At 34.3% G+C, this 18,760-nt stretch overlaps 1 protein-coding gene across 3 annotated transcripts; it reads left to right on the top strand.

Annotated features, from left to right (window-relative positions):
* The first annotated feature begins 307 nt into the window (after positions 1–307).
* Positions 308–18,679, top strand: LOC106130314 (forkhead box protein N3). Of its 3 annotated transcripts, none has more exons than XM_013329132.2 (8): positions 308–448; positions 8,801–9,015; positions 10,023–10,117; positions 10,355–10,419; positions 11,312–11,590; positions 12,234–12,311; positions 13,058–13,273; positions 13,786–18,679. In XM_013329132.2, the coding sequence occupies exons 2-8, from the start codon at positions 8,801–8,803 to the stop codon at positions 13,945–13,947; spliced, it is 1,110 nt and encodes a 369-aa protein (XP_013184586.1). In that variant the 5' UTR covers positions 308–448; the 3' UTR covers positions 13,948–18,679. The 3 variants fall into 3 exon arrangements, with proteins under 3 accessions (XP_013184586.1, XP_060804298.1, XP_060804297.1); XM_060948315.1 differs by lacking the exon at positions 308–448 and adding an exon at positions 561–1,183 and having other exon boundaries at positions 12,237–12,311; XM_060948314.1 differs by lacking the exon at positions 308–448 and adding an exon at positions 561–1,183.
* The last annotated feature ends 81 nt before the right edge of the window (positions 18,680–18,760 follow it).

Genomic DNA, 18,760 nt, shown 5'->3' with positions numbered 1-18,760 from the left:
TTGAAATTTTGTACATTCATACATTTTTAGTTATTTTTATTTTTTCATTTTGCTTTCGAGCAAGATCACCCATTCAGTCAATGACCTCGAAACCATAGACAATAGTAGAAATAAATGGTAGAAAAAAAGCCAAAACCTTCCATTTAGTAGAAATCTATACGGTATCAATATTCCATCAACCTCTAAGTCAGGACAAGCAAAGATGACCAAATGGAATGATGATACGAGTTCAAAAGTTCAATAAATGGAATAGACAATGTAAAGCAACGTCCGGTTATCAAATCATATGTTTATTTATGTAGGTTTTCTTTGTTTATGGTTTGATTGGGTGTCGCGTCGTGAAGGTGTTTGTTGCGTTGCGTGTTGATTTGATTGCAAGTGCGGAGATTGAGGAATGCTGTCTAATAATATTAATTTTCAAATAGTGCATTCGTAAAACTCTTATCAGGTGAGTACGCTTCTCCTATAATTTGCCTATTGTTTGTGTGTTATAGCAAAATTTATTGTGAAAAAAGCAGCATAAAATGTTATTTTTTTATTTATATATTACGCATTTCCTCTTGAAAGAAGCAAAATAGTATATCATGTTTCATCCAATTGATTCCTCAGTGTGGGGGGTGTAGTATCGTTTACATACGGTGCTAAAAATGTGACTAGACGCGCGTGAGGACCGATGGGACGCATTCGTTGACGCTCCTTCTAAAAATGGAACGGGGTGTTAGTCAACGTCGTGTGGTGTCTTCAGCGTAGTGTCAGCGACGTTGCTGCAGTTATGTAACGGCCCTTCGAGCTCCGCATGGACACGTGCATGTGGAAGCGCCCGCGTGCACCTCCACGTCGGAAGTTGGTCGTGCGACGCAATCGCGCACGCGGTCCTGATGGTCGCGCTGCGCGCTGGCCGGAGCACTCCTAGTTTCCTAGCAACACATTGTTGACGCCACTGCTGACCCAATGAATACAAAAACACATGGCAACTGACTGTTACATCACCCTGACCATACCGCGGTATTTTCGCTGCTTACGTTGCTAAGGAGTCAAGACCATAACATAATTAAGTGTGCAAGAAAACCTTTGCAGTGTGAACTTTGGTTGTTGATCAATTTGTACTGTGACGGTGTTAGAATCTTGTTTACATAAGCTTCTCAATTGACCTTCATTCTACACAACAGTTCCTGTAATTAATGTAAGTAGTATGATGGAATGTGATTATTTTTGTGGAAATTTGCCTGCAACTGTGTAAGGCTAAGAATAGCAACTAGACCTTTACATGACCTAGTTTCACACTAGTAGGTACTTCCTGTAGGATTTATATTTGCCAGAATGGCAATGTTTTACCTTTAATAAAATCATTTGATTCTGAGTATTATTTTTCCTCATCTTTAATTGGAAATATAAACAGAATAATTCCACTTGAGGTAAATATAACACTATCTAACAAGTTGTTTGTTAGTGCTAATCTAAACATTTATTTTATTAAACTTTTAAATATGCAATACAAAATGGTATAGCAAATAAAAACAACTCCTAAACCATTCCCTACTGTACCAAATATTGAGTAAAAAAGAAAACCTTAGCAAAGCAGGGAAATAAACTTATTTATTAATATTACTTTAAAAAAATTAAATGTGTAAACCTAAATGTATGTACTGTTACTGTAATCTTATTCACAATGCCACATAATCTCTAGCATTATGATATCACTAAACTTGGTATTACAGATAGGTGCCACAAAAATGCTTGATAATTTGTCATCTTATTGAGCTTTTAAAACATATGATATATATTTGTGTATATATCTGTAAAAAAAATTTAAGTAGGTACTGTCTAATTAATCTCAGCCTTTTCCTGAAATCATTATCAAAATTAAAGCAAACTTAAAAGCACTTGAGAATTCAGATAAAACCAGGAAGTAAATCATGCAGAATAATTTAATCAAATTACAGTTACTTTAAGGGGAGTAATACCTGTTTCCATTTTTATAATCATCAGTTTTATTAAAAATAAAAAGATATAAATTTTGTTTCTTTTAATATATTCTTCTTACAAAACTGTGAGTCTCGGTTGCTCATGAATCTTATTATGTTAATTAAAGTTCATTGAAACTTAATTTTACCTACCAGAATGAACATACTGTAATTTATAACCACAAAAGTAGTGAAAAAAAAAATTACTAGTGGTTTTTTCCGTGTTACCTACATCCCCTGGGAATAAAAAGCTCCAGTGTCTGATTATAGCCAGAAGTGGGAAAGTCAAATAATTAAAAAAAAAACATATCAATATACATGATAAATATGTTTGATCATAAATTACCATACTGACTCAGTCAGTACCTACCTACTTAATAGAAACATAAATAAGTGTTATGACATCATGATATTTTTTGTAGAATTCCATGTTATGTTATCCTCCTTACCTATGGTAGGATGCAATTCAAAGTTTATTTTATAAAATAAGTTAGTAAACAAGCATACAGCCCAGTAATGAATGTTAAGAGTTGACTGTGATATATAACATAAAATCACATCTATATCCCCTGTGGGGTAAACAGGGCCAATAGTCATCTTAAGACTGCAAGGCCACATTCAGCTGTTTGGCTTAATGATAGAATTGAGATTTAAATAGTGTCAGGTTTTTAGCCCATCGCCCAAGAGGAATCCCAAGTACCTTTATAAGCCTATCCCTTGTCGCCTTTTACGACATCCATGGAAAAGTGATGGAGTGGTCCCATTCTTTTTCCGTTTGGTGCCAGGACCCACACGGCACTTGACTATGATAGTTTTGACTAAGTAGTAAGTAAGAGTAGAAAGTATAAACATTTTTCGATTCATCAATTTATTCATTCACATCACTAGGAAAATCTATTGATTGAATAGTTTCAAATGTCGTCACCACTTTAACTGTTGAGAAATGCATGAAAGAATACATTATTTATGTAGGTATGTTAATAATTTGATAGCGTACATTGGCATGCTATAGCTCCCACTCAGTTTTCAATTTCAATAGGTCACATGCAGATGCATTTTCTTTCTTGATACTGGCGCCCACGGTATACTCATTCAATAAATCCGGAATGATATATCGGATTTCTACTGTCCGACCTCATCTTTCTCGTTGTCTGAACCAGTCCGGAAAAAAGTTTCCTCACTCTGACGACACATTTAGGTATGCCGTTCTGCAGATAACAACTGTCGCGTAACACAAATACACTGACCCAAATTAGCGACGCGTCAGTAGCACCTAGCTAAATAACGCGTTGTGTACCCGGCCTATGGGGCTGCTTGAAAATAAACGTCACGGTATGGCATTTCATTGTTTTTTTTTTTATTATCTTTTTTTATGCGAGTCTTTAACATTCAGGATGATTACTACTACAGGAGGTTTAATCCTACCTAGCTCAAGCACCAGTTCCACTATTAGTTTTTTAGTTTTACAACATAAATGTGTACTTACCTATATTCACCTATGTGGAGAGAAAATAAACAAATTTTACTTATTATTTTATTTGTTTATTACTAGACTCATGGGGAATATCAGAATTATAGAAGCTGAGTTAATGAGCTGCTGACTCTATTGTGAACTTTGAGCTGTCAGCAATGATTTACTTGCGACATCAACTTTTCAAAATAAATTGATAAGGCCCTGTGTCTTCCTAATTTTTATTAAATGAATATATCAATGGAATGCACCTTTACTTTTTGTAAACTTTCACTCTTTTATACATTCGATACAACAAAAAGTTTTGATTGCAATATTATTTTTCATAAAGCACATAAATAACACATCTACAAGGTATGAAGCACTGTTATCGTTAGAATTTTTACGTACATACATAAAATCACGCCTTTTTCCCTGAGGGGTAGGCAGAGACTACATCTTTCCATTTCGGGTACCGAGACTACTTCACCCTTTGCCAGGCCGTCCTTAATTTGATCAAAATACGTTCGTCTAGTCCTTCCCACTCCGACCTTTCCCTCCACACTCTGTATATCTGCTTAGTCAACCTGCTTTAATTCATCCTCTCCACATGACCAAACCATTTTCCATTTGGATTTCTTCCATTTTCCATTCGAATTTCTTTTTTCTATTTTATGCTTTTGGTTCAATTAATCAATATAAGCTGGCCTGATAGGCAAATCACAGTAACACTCGTCTAATATTTTCTATTTATGCTTAGAAAAATTAGAATATAAAGGTACCCAATTTCCTATCAGAAAACGTTCAAGGTCAACAGTATCTCAGTTACATATTTGCGGAAATACAACGTGACATTCAACCTCTGATTTATGACCTCAAGTATTTTTTATTTTGCGATTCAATAAAAATTTTCCTTAATTATGCCTTCAATAATTTTATTGGAGTCAACCGGAGGGCAATCATTTTGTAATAAACAAACGAGCACTACGCGGATGTCATTTGGAATCGGAACCATGCGATAATTTTTACACGTGATATTGATAGGGTCTTTTTTGGGGCTCCGTAGTAAAGGATTCCTTGAAGTTACGACATGTCCGTCTGTCCGCGGTTTTACACGGAGACTATAAGCGACAGAAAGTTTGAATTTGGTATGGGTATGTTATGTATATTAAAAATACCTAATTCATCATCATCTTTACTTTACGTTCGTTCGAGTTCGCATTTGCAAATAGGGAACCCCACAATGAGCTTGGCCCGGCACGTGCTTGACCGGGTTTTTATCATTTATTAATTGTAAGTACAAGTGATAATTTTAAGTCTTAACTCATAACTGAGCAAACTTTTAGAAGGCGACTTTTTGTTATTAAATCTTCATTGTTATGTTATCTTAATCTTTCGTGTGTGTGTGATAATTTTAATTCAATTTCAATTTGGCTTCTATGAATTGGAAAACTACTTGTTTCAAAAAAAATATTATCCACCTCGTCTGTAGTCTAACTTAGGTTACGTATTGTTAACAACCCACGCTATCATTTTAAAGGACCTTGGATGCTGCATTAGAATCTTGAATTGAAGATTAAGACCTAGCTCATAACAAAACTACTTTTATAGTAAGTAATAATTTTTTGTCAACTATAATGCTTTATAATATTACACTTTTTTTAAAATGATTAAATAATAGGTGTAACATAAAAGAAGAACAACGCATAAAATGAAGTAATATACACGACCATGTTTAACTGCGTATTTTATGTCTACCGGTTGCTGTTTATCGAATTGGTATTCGAACATTTAAAAAACATTGTCAGCTCCGAAATCCTCGAGACGCTGTCATACATAACAAAAAATCATCAAAAATAACGATTGATATTGTAAAAAGTTATTTTCGGTCGTATAACGAGGAGACTATCAAAAATGTTTCAAGTCATGTTCTTAGCATGACCACAAAAATACACATCGTGATTAACAATTCCTGCAATTCAGATTCAAAGTTCCATTATTTATTAGATTTATTACCTTTTTACCGTATAATTTGTTGACCTCGCCTAGGTGCTACTTTAAAAAATAATGGAAACTGCCTATCATATAAGTATATGTTTACGTCTCGAAATCATAAAAGTTTAACATATCTTTTACAGAGTTCAAACTAATGCGATATGTTAAATCAATAAACAACGGTATTGATCAAACTGTTGTTTTACGTTATGTAACAATAACAAAGATTTTAATTTAAAATATTAATTTTGTCACCATCATCCGTCACTAAATTATTCTTAATTTAGTTCCTTCACGGTAATTTTCCATGAATTTTCTTAGTATTATTTTACCCTTTTACAACACATATTTTACCTTCCTTGTTTATTTGACATAATTATACGCTAATTTTTACATTATAATCATTTCCTATATCAGAAACTTTATGCCGGTGTACCTAGTAGATGAAATATCGCGTGACCTAATTGAGTAAGGTCAAAGGTCAGCCGTTCTCAACTAGTCAATATACATATACCAATATTTTACTGGGAATGCAACAGTAGGTAACTTACACTTTTAAGTAAATGCTTCGTCCTAATGCTAATAACTGCATAATCTAAGGTATCGTCTAAACTTGTAAAACAGCTTAGGTAACAGAAATCTAATTCGTGAAAATGTTTTTCTCCACAAAATCGAATCTCAATTATTGCTAAGAATCTGAACCATGGACCCGTTACGTTCATTATACCAAGGTCAAATTTGACCTGGTTATTTAATGTCCGATAAATTAATAATAATTAAACTTATCAAATATTGGTTAATGTTTTGGTTTGTTTAATTTTAAAACGGGAATTATCTATTACCTTCATTAGATTTATAATTATATTATATTGATGTATTTTAATGTCTAAAATCTCTACAAAAACAATAATTACCTTGTGATTAATTCTGCTTTATTTTAGGCCAGTATCGAGCCACAGTTATAAGTTTTTAACTAAAAAGGTCGCACTATACAAATTTTACATTTGCACAAGTATCTTAATGACTATAACCTACTTATTCTAAAAACCGCTTTATTTTAGGCCAGTATCGAGCCACAGTTATAAGTTTTTAACTAAAAAGGTCGCACTATACAAATTTTACATTTGCACAAGAAATTGATTTAGTGCTGCGCGCTGGAGATGCGTATTTTTAACCTGGATTTTCCCAGGCGTTCCCGGTGCATTCCTTTATTTTAGATTTTCCGCAGCCATTTCTTCAGTCTAGATGTTCCGCAACTTTATTTCCCAGGGGATGTCACGTAACGACTTGACGTCTTGAGATGAAGGCTACCTGTATTTTGTGATTACGACTAGTCTTCACTTTAGCCGTTTTGCCTTTTATTTGTATAACATTTTTGTTATAAATTTCAATTGACTGCTTTGTGTAATCGCACAAACTAGTTTTAAGTAATTTAAAGATAATAGGGCAATTTGGAAAAAAGGAATACATTTAAAGTTGTATATTCAATCGACTAAATTACATATTTAAATTCATTATTTCATTTGTAACACTATTTTTTTTTCTTGAAATATGCGTAAAAGTGAAACCTAGTGAAAACTCGACGTTTTCTTAGCATTTTTATCATGTGAATGCTAAAAAGATGAATTTATTATGAGCATTGGTGGATGGAAGTGAGAACAAACAATTCGTGACTAGAATTTTGGGTCTGTGGAGCTTGACACACAAACGTAATATGACCTTCACGTAGTATTACGCATATTTTTTTTTAATTTTACTTTTTTTTAGGTATTTCGTTTCCTTTGTCATTATTTTTAATTTTCCATCTTCTAAGTTTCTTTCTCTGAGGATCCGTGTGTTCCGGTGTACTTGCTTAATTTCATTAATATTTGTCTGGAGTTATTTATTTTCGTAAGCTGTTGGGTTATTGGGTTGTAGTTACAAAAGTATAATCATGACCGCTAGTATTACTAAAATTAATTAGTAAAAATTTTAATTATACCCATTTCTATTAATATACATGTTTGTAATGCTTGTCAGCTTGTACTGCTCAGTTTCAGAGATAAAACTGTCATATTTTATCAATATAATGAGGCCGAGCAAATTGATATAAATCTGAGTAGCTCATGGTATGTTAAACAGGCAAAGCTTTATTGGAAGAATTAATTGGGATTCTAATTTGGCGAAGTATCTTAATTGGTTTTGGGAATCCTCCCTATTTGATTATTGGTGATAAAACCAGCGATCTTATTAAATGTAAACAGGATTTATGATTTGCCACATAGTAACTAGTATCTACTGCGTTTATGTGAAGGACCTAAATAACGACAAGAATCGTGTACATGGTTTGCTCAGGTGCGGTCATTTTAATTACGTACATTATGCATACTTTTATTATGTGGATGCAAATGCAAGAAAAGTTTGGCTAGATAATAAATGTTAATACACTAATACACAAAACATGACCTATAAAACTTAAAATATGTACACTAAATATACTGTATGCTTAGTAACTTATTCTTTGATTTGTTTTAATCATTCAGCAGATTTTCAAAAATAAGAAATGTCAATTCTTTTAGTTTACATCACAAATATATACTACTAAATTATAAATGTGTAAGATTGTAAGGATGTGTGTTTATTACTCTGTCAAGCAAAATATTTGACAAAGGATTTGATGAAATTTGGTACACGGGTTTTATAATCTAACTTTGAATTACATAATATATTTTTATCTCGGAAATTCCCAAGGAAACGAAGTCCCGGGGCATTTATGAGAACCTTTAATTTAAATTTTACACTATTTGACCTACACTGATAACTGAAGACGTTTTTGCAAACATCAATTATCCTTGGCGGAGAAATGATCTGTGCAGTTCCATTGTACCATTTAGCGTTTTACGCGCACAGTGCGTCATTGGTCGTTCAAACAATCCTATATTATTAAACATTGTATTTAACTGTTTTATGTCGATATTGTAAATGTAACCGACTCAAACGCAGATGTTTGGATTATAGATCTTTTCAATATCTTCTGAGATATGCCTAGCAGATGTGTCAGTAGTTAGAGTTACCTACTTGGTGTCTTAAAACAGTAATTTATTATATGTTTATTTAGTATTAGCGGCGGTATTAGTATTATTTGCCGCGGCTTCCCTTTTGCTCTGATATAAAATCTTTCTTTTGGATATGAACCTCTGGATTTTGTCATAAAAATATAAAAAGTCATCCTCCTGTCCTGTCTCGGCTACGTCTTCTGTGCTGACCGAGGTGTAGGAGACTGAACCCAGCTTTCGTCTTTAATCCAGAAAAGGGCGAGTCTAAGGTCCGTTAACAAGAAAACCTAACCCAGCTGTATTGGGAATAACATTAAATTATAGTTCGTTTAAAATGTTATGTTTTTGTCCGCTAGATGGCGCCTATGCGTGGTGAGAGAGGCGGATCCCCCGCGCGAGGCGCACGGGCATCGCTGCCTTTACCACGGCGCCTCATTCGGCAGATCGCAAGACATGTGGCCTCCAACGGACGTTCACTGCGAAGACTAGAAGTCTCCGGCAGGGTCATAGACAATTTCGATGATATAGACGACGGGTCAGACGAATCCGATATGGAGGTGCCACAGCCAGCGTGAGTATTTTTTTATTAGCCATTCATGTCCCAATGCAGAGTAAAAGATCCATAGTCCCCTCTCTCCATCCAAACATTCTTATAATTTTCTCAGATTTTAACAACAGTCTCCTTTTGAGTCAAATAAGTAGCTATAGGATAATGGGAGGATTTGTATTACGAATCGGCGTTGATTCTGTCACAGATGGTTATAGTCTCAACTTTTCTTTAAATCAATCCCATAAATGCAAGTATCCAATGCATATAAGTTATAACCAAACCAAAAATTAGCTTTATATGTCACTTTTAAGAATCAAAATCTGCCACAAGATACCCACTGATCAATCAATGCCACGCAAACTGTGCTTGATAAAGTTTTATCGGTAGGTTAGTGGGTAAGACAATGTGATAAACGCATTGTCTGCCTATCTGTAATAAGACATGTTGATAACGATTAGACACGCTAAGGCAACGGTATAGCGCCAGGGGCGTTTGTGTACTCAGTCGCTAAGACTACAAACTTGAATACGGTATGGATTTTTTTATTTTATTTTATAATCATAACTAATTTACGGCGGCGTTAAAATTGTCAAAGGGAGAGAGTTATCATTAAGGTGTGCGTCACGTAAGAGCTGCTGCGATACGTAACAGAAAATAGCATCAGATGATCGCTCAATTTGCATGTATAGAATCTCAAAAATATACAAATTACTTTCTTTGCTTCATCTTTGAAAATTTATCACAGTACTAAACTAAGATTTACCACTTCGATGTAATGCAACTCAGTACGTCTTATTTCTCCTGGCAGTAATACCGGTTATACCTTCACTCTCTGAAAAAGAACCCCGGGGTGCGCCATTTAAAACATGATCCCGGATTAGGTACCTAAATCAAATTCCTACACAAAGCGACTTCCGTCTGACCTCCGCAACCTTTGCAGGGGGACCTAACCCATATAGAATCATGGTAAAAGCTTCACAAAATGAATGTGCCTAATTCCTAACTTATGATTGGTCCGTTTTGTCCAGGGTGGCAATAGGCGGCAATGCGGGCAACCTTCCTCCGGCCGATGACGACGACCTGACCAGCCTCAGCTGGTTGCAGGACAGGAATCTGCTCAGAGGTACGTCTGGTTTCACCGAAATTTCCATATATTTATGTTTAAGCTAGGGTTGCCAAGTCTCCCGGAAAAATAAATAAATTAGTATACCTACGAAATCACGCGTCTTTTCCGGTGGTGTAGGCAGAGACTACATCTTTCCATTTGCCACGATCCCTACATACTTCTTCATAGTACTAACTTTCTCCTTGTCGGTTTCGGCTGGGGACTATTATTAATGTATACTTGTTTGTTTTACAGGAATAAATCTAACAAAAGGTGACGTGGAGGACGGCAAAATGATTGGCAGTCATGTTGTAATAAAGGTGCGTAAAATGGAATGAAATACATGAGTTGGTTAGAATTTAATTTGGAACAATATACTGTTTATCCCTGTGTTTCTACAGAAAAAATATATAATATTTTCAATTGAAATATAGCGCGATACAATTGAAAATTTAATGATATCTTTAGTAAAGTGAATAGATGTTTCAGGGCTGTTATCAGACAATATGACTTATGATTTTTTATGTTTGAATGTTAAGTTTTTTATTGCTACAGAATATTTATTAATACTCAAGTCCTTTCTATATCGTAATCCTGTAATGATCGCGTACATGCCCAGTAAATATTGAATGAGTTTTATTATCATTATACAAATAATGACCTGTGAAAAACTTTGTACATATTTTTCCTTCAAACATTACACAATTAAGTTGTTATCGCTTAGTTAGCTACTATTGCATTCCGGCGCAGGTGACTAAAAATAAGGGAACATTTATGTCATCAAATTTAAGTCATTCATCGTCAGTGTGTATTGTATTTCATATTCAATATTTTTATTGGCGCCGTATGGTTCCCGGCACCAATACAAAAAAGAATAGGACCACTCCATCTCTTTCCCATGGATGTCGTAAAAGGCGACTAAGGGATAGACTTACAAACTTGGGATTCTTTTTTGGGACCTGTCACTATTTGAACCTCAATTCTATCATTAAGCCTAATAGCTGAACGTGGCCATTCAGTCTTTTCAAGGCTGTTGGCTCTGTCTAGCCCGTAAGGGATATAGACGTGAACATATGTATATATGTATGTATGTTCAATATTTCTCTGTGCAACATTCATTACCTGACCCTACCACTTCTTGATCTTGTCATTGAACATATCTTTTCAAATACCACAAAATTAATAACTTTTCATTTCTTTTTTTTTTCACAGACGGAGTCAAAGACCCCACCCCCCGTCATTCGGCCACCTTCGCCCCCCCGCACTCCATGCAAAGCTCCCCCCTCCCCTCCAGCGAGCGCTCACACGAAGCCCCCTTACTCCTTCTCCTGCCTCATCTTCATGGCTATAGAAGCGGCGCCGGCCAGGGCTCTGCCAGTGAAAGAGATTTACGCCTGGATCGTAAAACACTTTCCGTATTTCAAACACGCCCCGCAAGGATGGAAGAACAGTGTGAGGCATAATTTGTCTTTGAACAAGTGCTTCCATAAGGTTGGTTGAGTGTTTTGTTTATTTTATGTCTAGGTAGTGTAGTTTGACGGCCTCTGTGGCGCAGCGGCAGTACGCTTGTCTGTGAGACCAGAGGTCCCGGGTTCGAATCCCGGTCAGGGCATGATGAGAAAAGAACTTTTTCTGATTGGCCTGGGTCTTGGATGTTTATGTATATAAGTATTTATTGTAAAATATAGTATCGTTGAGTTAGTATCTCGTAACACAAGTCTCGAACTTACTTCGAGGCTAACTCAATCTGTGTAATTTGTCCCGTATATATTTATTTATATTTAAAATAGTTAAATGTGAAAGTAAATTTATTTTCATGAAACCATATAACTGAATGTGGCTTTCCAGTCTTTTCGAGATTGTGGGCGCTGTCTGCCCCGTAAGGGAGAAAGACGTGACTATATGTATGTAAACAACATAACTCAATGAAAATATTCACCATAAATTAATATGAACAACAAATTGTGGTTGGCTTGAACCACTAGTTCCGGTTTCGATCTCCGGTCAGATTATGATGATAAATGAGTTATCACCAGTTTCAAACTAACTTTGCAGCAAGCCCAGTCTATGTGAATTGTCCAAATTATGTTGGTTAATGTTGGTCACAACTTTTATCTTCCATTCCCTTCAACTGCAGGTGGCAGCCGCTCCGGGCCTCGGCAAGGGCTCGCTGTGGACCGTCGACCCGCAGCATCGGGCTTCCCTATTACAAGTGAGTAACTGAACCGTTTTAATTCTTTCACCGTGAGACAGATACATTATTCGAAAATGATAGGGCATAAATCTTTACGTAAAATTCTCGTGCCACAATGTTTTTGTGCCTGTACTCCTCCGAAACGGCTTGACCGATTCTCATGAAATTTTGTGAGCTTAATGAGTAGGTCTGAGAATCGGCCAACATTTATTTTTCATACCTCTCAGTGATAAGGGTTATCCATTTTTTTTTTATTAGAAATTACTTTTAAATTATTTATATGGCAAAATAACGTTTGCCGGGACAGCTAGTTGTACTATAAAACATTTAATTGATTTATAAAAAAAAGTTCGCAACAATTATATCTAACTTATATAATTAAGTAATTATAAGGCATTTTATATGTACAAATAAAACCGTTTAATTAATGTAAATTACAAGGTGCATTTTGAGCATTAATACTACACAAAGATATTAATCCTTATGATTAAAAGTTAGTTCGTCGTCAATATAATTTTACTGGGATAAATCTTGCCCTTTACAGCACATTGATTTGTGAATTTAAATAGCCTAACTCGGAATTATTTTAAGTAGACAGGTACTTACTCTTGACAGCGTTAGTCCTGTACAGGGACTTAGCCGTATTTGACGAATGTGACTTATTATACGTTAGCAATGACATACATAAGCATTTTTCAATATTCCTACGATTTGTAAAACAGTCGCCTATGATATCTGCTTATTTAAAAAATCATGCCCACCAGGCATTCGGTCGCCAACCAATCCCGGCGTCCCCGCCCCTGCCGCCCGAGTCGCCGCCCGGCAAGAACTCGCCGGACCCGGCGTTGTTCCCGTTCCTGTCGCGCCGGCTCGCCGGGCCCGCGCCGGACCCCGCACCGGACCCAGCGCCCGGCGCCGACGAGTACCTCGCGGCCGCCACCGTGCTCGCTATGAAGTATGGGCCTAAGGTCCTTGATCAGGTTAGTTTTGTTTTTCTATTTAGCGTAGTATTTATATTGAAATCATTAATTTTATAATCATTCACAAGTTTTTTCTAAACGTTGGCAATGTGTAGAGTACAGATCTATATTTCTATATTTTTGTTCGGTAAAAATGCTGCAGTGCAATTTGTTCCGCCGCATTTTCTACATTTTCGTTAGCGGTAGCGGCAGTAGATATAATTAGACTTAAGTTATGTTGACGTCAAAAAGAGAAAACGTGTATCCAGTAGATTTTCTATTAAACAAATTGTCTTTTTGCTTTAAAATTAAAAGTACATTTTCTTCAACCTGTATCTCAAATCTCAAAATTTTCTATGGAAGACAGATCATCAAATGTTTCACTATCGAATTCGAATCGAAATAAAAAACTCTAATAGGTACATACCTATCTAGTTTCTTAGTTTAGCGCGTTTTCACCTACTGTTTTAGCGAAAAATGTTAAAAACACCCATGAACAATAAATTAAAATATATATTCTGTTATCATTACAGTTACCACCGGCGCACCTCGTAATCTCGCGATGCGCCCGCGACGAGCACTCGTACTCGGGCGGCTGCGAAGAACGGCGCACGGCCGAAGCCCTGCTGAACCTCGCCGGGGTGCCCTCGGAGCCCGCGCCCTTCCAACACAACACCGCGCAGGCCCCCAGCTAACGGGAAACGGTGATGATGATGAACGCATGACGCATGTGGAGGTAATTCTGTCTTCTAGAAAATTCTATTAGAAATTTTTTGTTTGAGAACAGCGGAGCGGTTGTGAATCGACAATTTCTTGGTATGATTTTTTTTTAGATGTTATTAACGTTTTTTTTGAGGAATGTCTAGGAAATAAATATACCTAACAGTACGTATTGTATGATTAAATTGACTATTGTAACCCATAAAAAATGTTCAGTTTTCGCCCGAAAAAAATCAATGTTCAGTATCTTAATGTTTTAGTCTAGAAATAAAAGATCATTGTTAAATTAAATGGTCTATTGCATTGAGACACTGATATCAATGCAACCAAACACGCTCCGCTGTTCCGGAAATTCGGCCTTTTTAATTGAACATTGTAATTTGTTACCGCAACTAAAACGTAAAATTTCTACCAGAAAGACGTTCTGTAATTATTGTATACAATTGTTTTGCTTGTTTTTTTTTTAAAAGAAGGCGATTTTTGCGTGTATGTTTCGGGTTGTGGTGAATTAAAATTTCGAATTAGTGTTCTTAAAAGTTTGTTCGTAGTAGTGCTCAATCGGTCATTTAGATACGGAGTAATATTTTATAAGTTATAAAAAAATATATCCGTTGAAATTTCTTTAAGAAACCCATTAGTTTCGCCAGAGCATAGCCCTGGTAATGATTAATTGTTGACATATAAGTTCTAAGAACGACTTTTTGTTGCCTATGAATTTTTATGTCTATTGTTTCCATGGTGTATCATAGACAAAAATGTTTACCAATCTCTAGTCCAATAAAGACAATCATATTTTACAATGGCGTGTACACTTTTATGTCATTACTATTATTAAAACATTTCTTCCTACATCACATAATTTATTATTATTTTGTGAAAAAAAATATGTTCGTAAAAGCTCATTTATACTATAGGATATACATTTGAATAATATGAACAGTATAAAATACACTCTGTATACGAACTCGGAAGTTTATGTCCATTTGTATGCAAATTCTAAAGCGGCTTTCTGATTGGTCGTCGTTATGTAAAATAAAATTCGCCATAGTGTCAAGTTTATTAATCTTCATATGAGCATTGTAATCTATGAAATTTTAAACATACGTCAATATTTTTTCACAGATTTACTGTTTAATGGTTTGATAGTTTTACTTATCAACAAATTTATTTTTTTGCTTATGGCGACCGTTCGCAAGGCCATTTTACGTATAAATGAGTTTCAATAGTAGTGACCATAGTGATAGAAGTGATACTAAAATAATATGGAATATTGTTCAAAATATTAACTGATAGTTAAATAGTACTCCTGACCATGCATTTAGGTTTTCATTTTCGTACTAATAAGTTAAATTTAGTATAAGAACCCTTTTCTTTTTAATGTAATTCAGTTGTGTTTTTTCCGTCAAAAATTGTGACTGTGAAAATTATTTTTATTTGACGGATATGAATGCAACATAATATTTTAAGATATAATTTAGTTATATTTATTCGCTTAGCCTGCGGTTACGGTTGCGGCCATGTTTTGTAGCTGAATTTTAAATAATTGTTTTAACTTTTCGAAAATAATACCTAAGCAAATAATTAACTGTAAACTGAGCAATATAGAACATATAAATTTATATTATATTATATAAAATATATGTGTGATCTGAACGCTAATATACAAATATGTATAACATACAGGGCGATCAAAATGTATTTATGCAATCTTCCTTTAAAAGTGATACATACATACATATTATGTGTATATATTTAAATGTAATAGCCAATAGTTTTAGTCGTAAGGAGACCGTTTTTTGTGTTCAAACCAAGTGATCTACTTCATACAATTGCCTACAGTTAACAAAATTTTATTTATTCAATTATATTGCTATAATTTAAGGATTATTAAGTCTGTGGCAGTTTGCCGGTATAAAAAAAATGTATCTTATTGAGTAATAAGTTATAGAATTCTCCATCTCATAGAATCTGCGGCAATTCTGCCACAGATTAGCGGTAAGTAATGGCAGTCGCCAGGATAATAGTGAAATCTTAACTGTTGATAGATATAGTGAACAAGTGGTGAAGGAAAATATAGTGAGAAAACTTGCATGTTAGGTTTCCTTGTTATATGGGTCAAGGAGGTCAGACGGGAACCGCTCTGTTACCCTGACTACTTCTAAGTTGCGGTTATGGCAACTTCTGTATAAGATAAAGTGTTTAAAAAAAACAGAAAAATCAGTGGCGTTGTCCCTTTTTAAGTTAATACTCTGTGATTCCCATTAGCACTGAGAAAATTTGCATTGTAATGTGTTTTTTACATGCTCCTGAAAACACTTTGCTATAATGTGCAGTTTTAATTGCTCGCCGCTCACTCTTAAATAATCGTATCGTAATAAATATAGGCTCATTATCTGATTGTATACTTTTTGTGAATAGTGAAATGGGATACAGTATAACAGCTTCTCGTAATTCAGTTAATACTTGTCAAAAAAAATTGAAACATTTTAATATTAAGAATTGTGAAAGCATGAATGTTTAGATATAAGGGTACGAGGTGGTTTTTCTCTCAAGTGCCTACTGAAATGCTTCTAATCTATAAATGTTAGCAAAATTAAGATTGGCTAGTTTGTTTTGCATGGACAAGTACCGAGATCAAGGAATATCAGTTGAGCATGAGATTTCTTAATGTATTAAAATTCACGCAAATTAACAAGGCAGTGTATTAAAAGTCTCAGTGTAATTAAAGTATATTTTATAAATAGTCTCGGTACTTACGGAAAGCCTTGAAAGATACACCAAGTAGTGATTTGTGATAAGAAAGCAATCTTTTCTAAACAATCTGCTTTACTATGAGCAATCTATCGAGTCTTCGTGAATTTCTGTAACTGCCTTTACTCATCATAATAAATAATCACATTAGCAAATATTTTAAAATATATAGATACATAATATAGGGCCTAAAACGCAATTCGAAATTGTTATTTAACAAAGAGCATATTTAAAAATATCGTATTCAAATGTGAAAAGTCGCATGATTTCGAAATCACTTCGTTTGTGTAAATTAAAAATTAGAAGGCATTATTTATAATATACGCATAGAAACAATAACTAGACTGATGTAAGGACTGATTTGTGATGAAGCAATATTATTTATTAGTAAAAAGTATGTTTTATTTTTTGTGGTGTCACGGAAACTATATCATTTTGTCTTTTAATGTATTTAAAAAGTAGCATTTGAACATCCACGGAATACCAAATAAGAAGAAATATTAAAAAATTATATTGCCTGAACAGCGTCTAGCTTGGATTTTCAGTAAAAAAAATACAATTTTGTTTATTGTTTACAGAGAATACTTTTATTTATTAAATCGTAATTTCATTTTTAAATGTATTTTTTACGACAGTTGTAGGCATCGAGAGGTCGCTGTGTGCCAAATGTTAAATCAGTACCAGATTCATACCAGTTATATCGAGTGTATTTATGGTGATGTAACACTTAGAAGTAGGTCTTAAGTGATATTAAAAATATGTAATTGCTAAAACATAAGTTTTGCTGTATTTAGAAGCGTCTTCCATCTTATTCGTATTGTTTTCTCTTAGACATTCGCAGTCGGGGAATAAAGTCGATGTTTTAAACCCGCGTGTTTTACGCTGCACTTAAAAAGTGTACTTGAAATGCTTCGCAATATTAATTATAAGTTAAATAATGGCCATGCGCGCTTGGAACTAATACATTTACAAAATGTATTTGCCTCATAGACTTTTTTCACCGACTGAACAAAACTAGCCTTTCTTTTGGTGGTATAATGATTAGATAAAAATTTACAGCAATAATTAGTACCTAATTGTAGTAATTTGCTGGTAGATGCTATATATAATTATGTGTGATAACTTGCGTTTTATTTATTTTAATACTTAAGACAGCTTGTGCAACCTTTAGCATACACCTAAAGTCTCCTATAGACTTGATTTACAAAATGTAGAAGACTGTCCTTTTCAAAAGTATAAATCCATTGCATTTTAAAAATTATATTTATTTTAGCTTGCGAAAAATTATGCCTGGAATACCAAACTTTATTTTAAACATATGCTTTTTCTTCTAGATTTTTAGATACAGCTAAGGAAAATGCTAGGTTGCATAAGTTATAATTATGTATACATTAGCAACTTGTTTTGATGTCATTTAAATGGTACAAATATAGTTGCTTATGAATGCGAATGTGCTTTTTAATTATATCTCTTTGATATTAAAATCGTTGCGGCTCATGTATTGTCAAAAACAGATCATATTTTATCAATTAATTTATTTTAGGTTAATAATGCTGTTATTTGGTTTCGTGTTGAATTTTGTTTGTAAAACGAATAATTTTTAAAATTATGGGATATTTTATCCGAAGTATTTTGATGTTGCCACTGTTCATGCCATCAATGATGAATATAATTCTGTACTGTTGTCTCGCTCGATCATTAAGTAATCATGAAAACTAAAGAAGGACAAAATATATTTACAGTGGTTATATCAATGAATCTTAAAATCCTAGTTATACGTTGGTATGTCCGAACTATATTTAAGTATGAAATTATTATTGTTGTTGTTGATATTTTGCCGGCTTTGAAACGAAACCACTCTTTATTGCTATTGTTGAAAGTTATTGCCAAATTTTTATTTGTCCTAAAATCTTTTGGTCTTTGTACATATCCATTAAATAAATTATGTACTGAGGATTACTTTGTGTTTTATTTTGCATACAAACATACATATTAATATACCTCATGGAGAAGACATAGCCAACAGTCCTGACACAG

Source organism: Amyelois transitella, chromosome 15 (assembly GCF_032362555.1).
Source record: "Amyelois transitella isolate CPQ chromosome 15, ilAmyTran1.1, whole genome shotgun sequence".
Classification (NCBI taxonomy): Eukaryota; Metazoa; Arthropoda; class Insecta; order Lepidoptera; family Pyralidae; genus Amyelois; species Amyelois transitella.
This window is presented reverse-complemented; position numbering and strand designations above follow the sequence as displayed.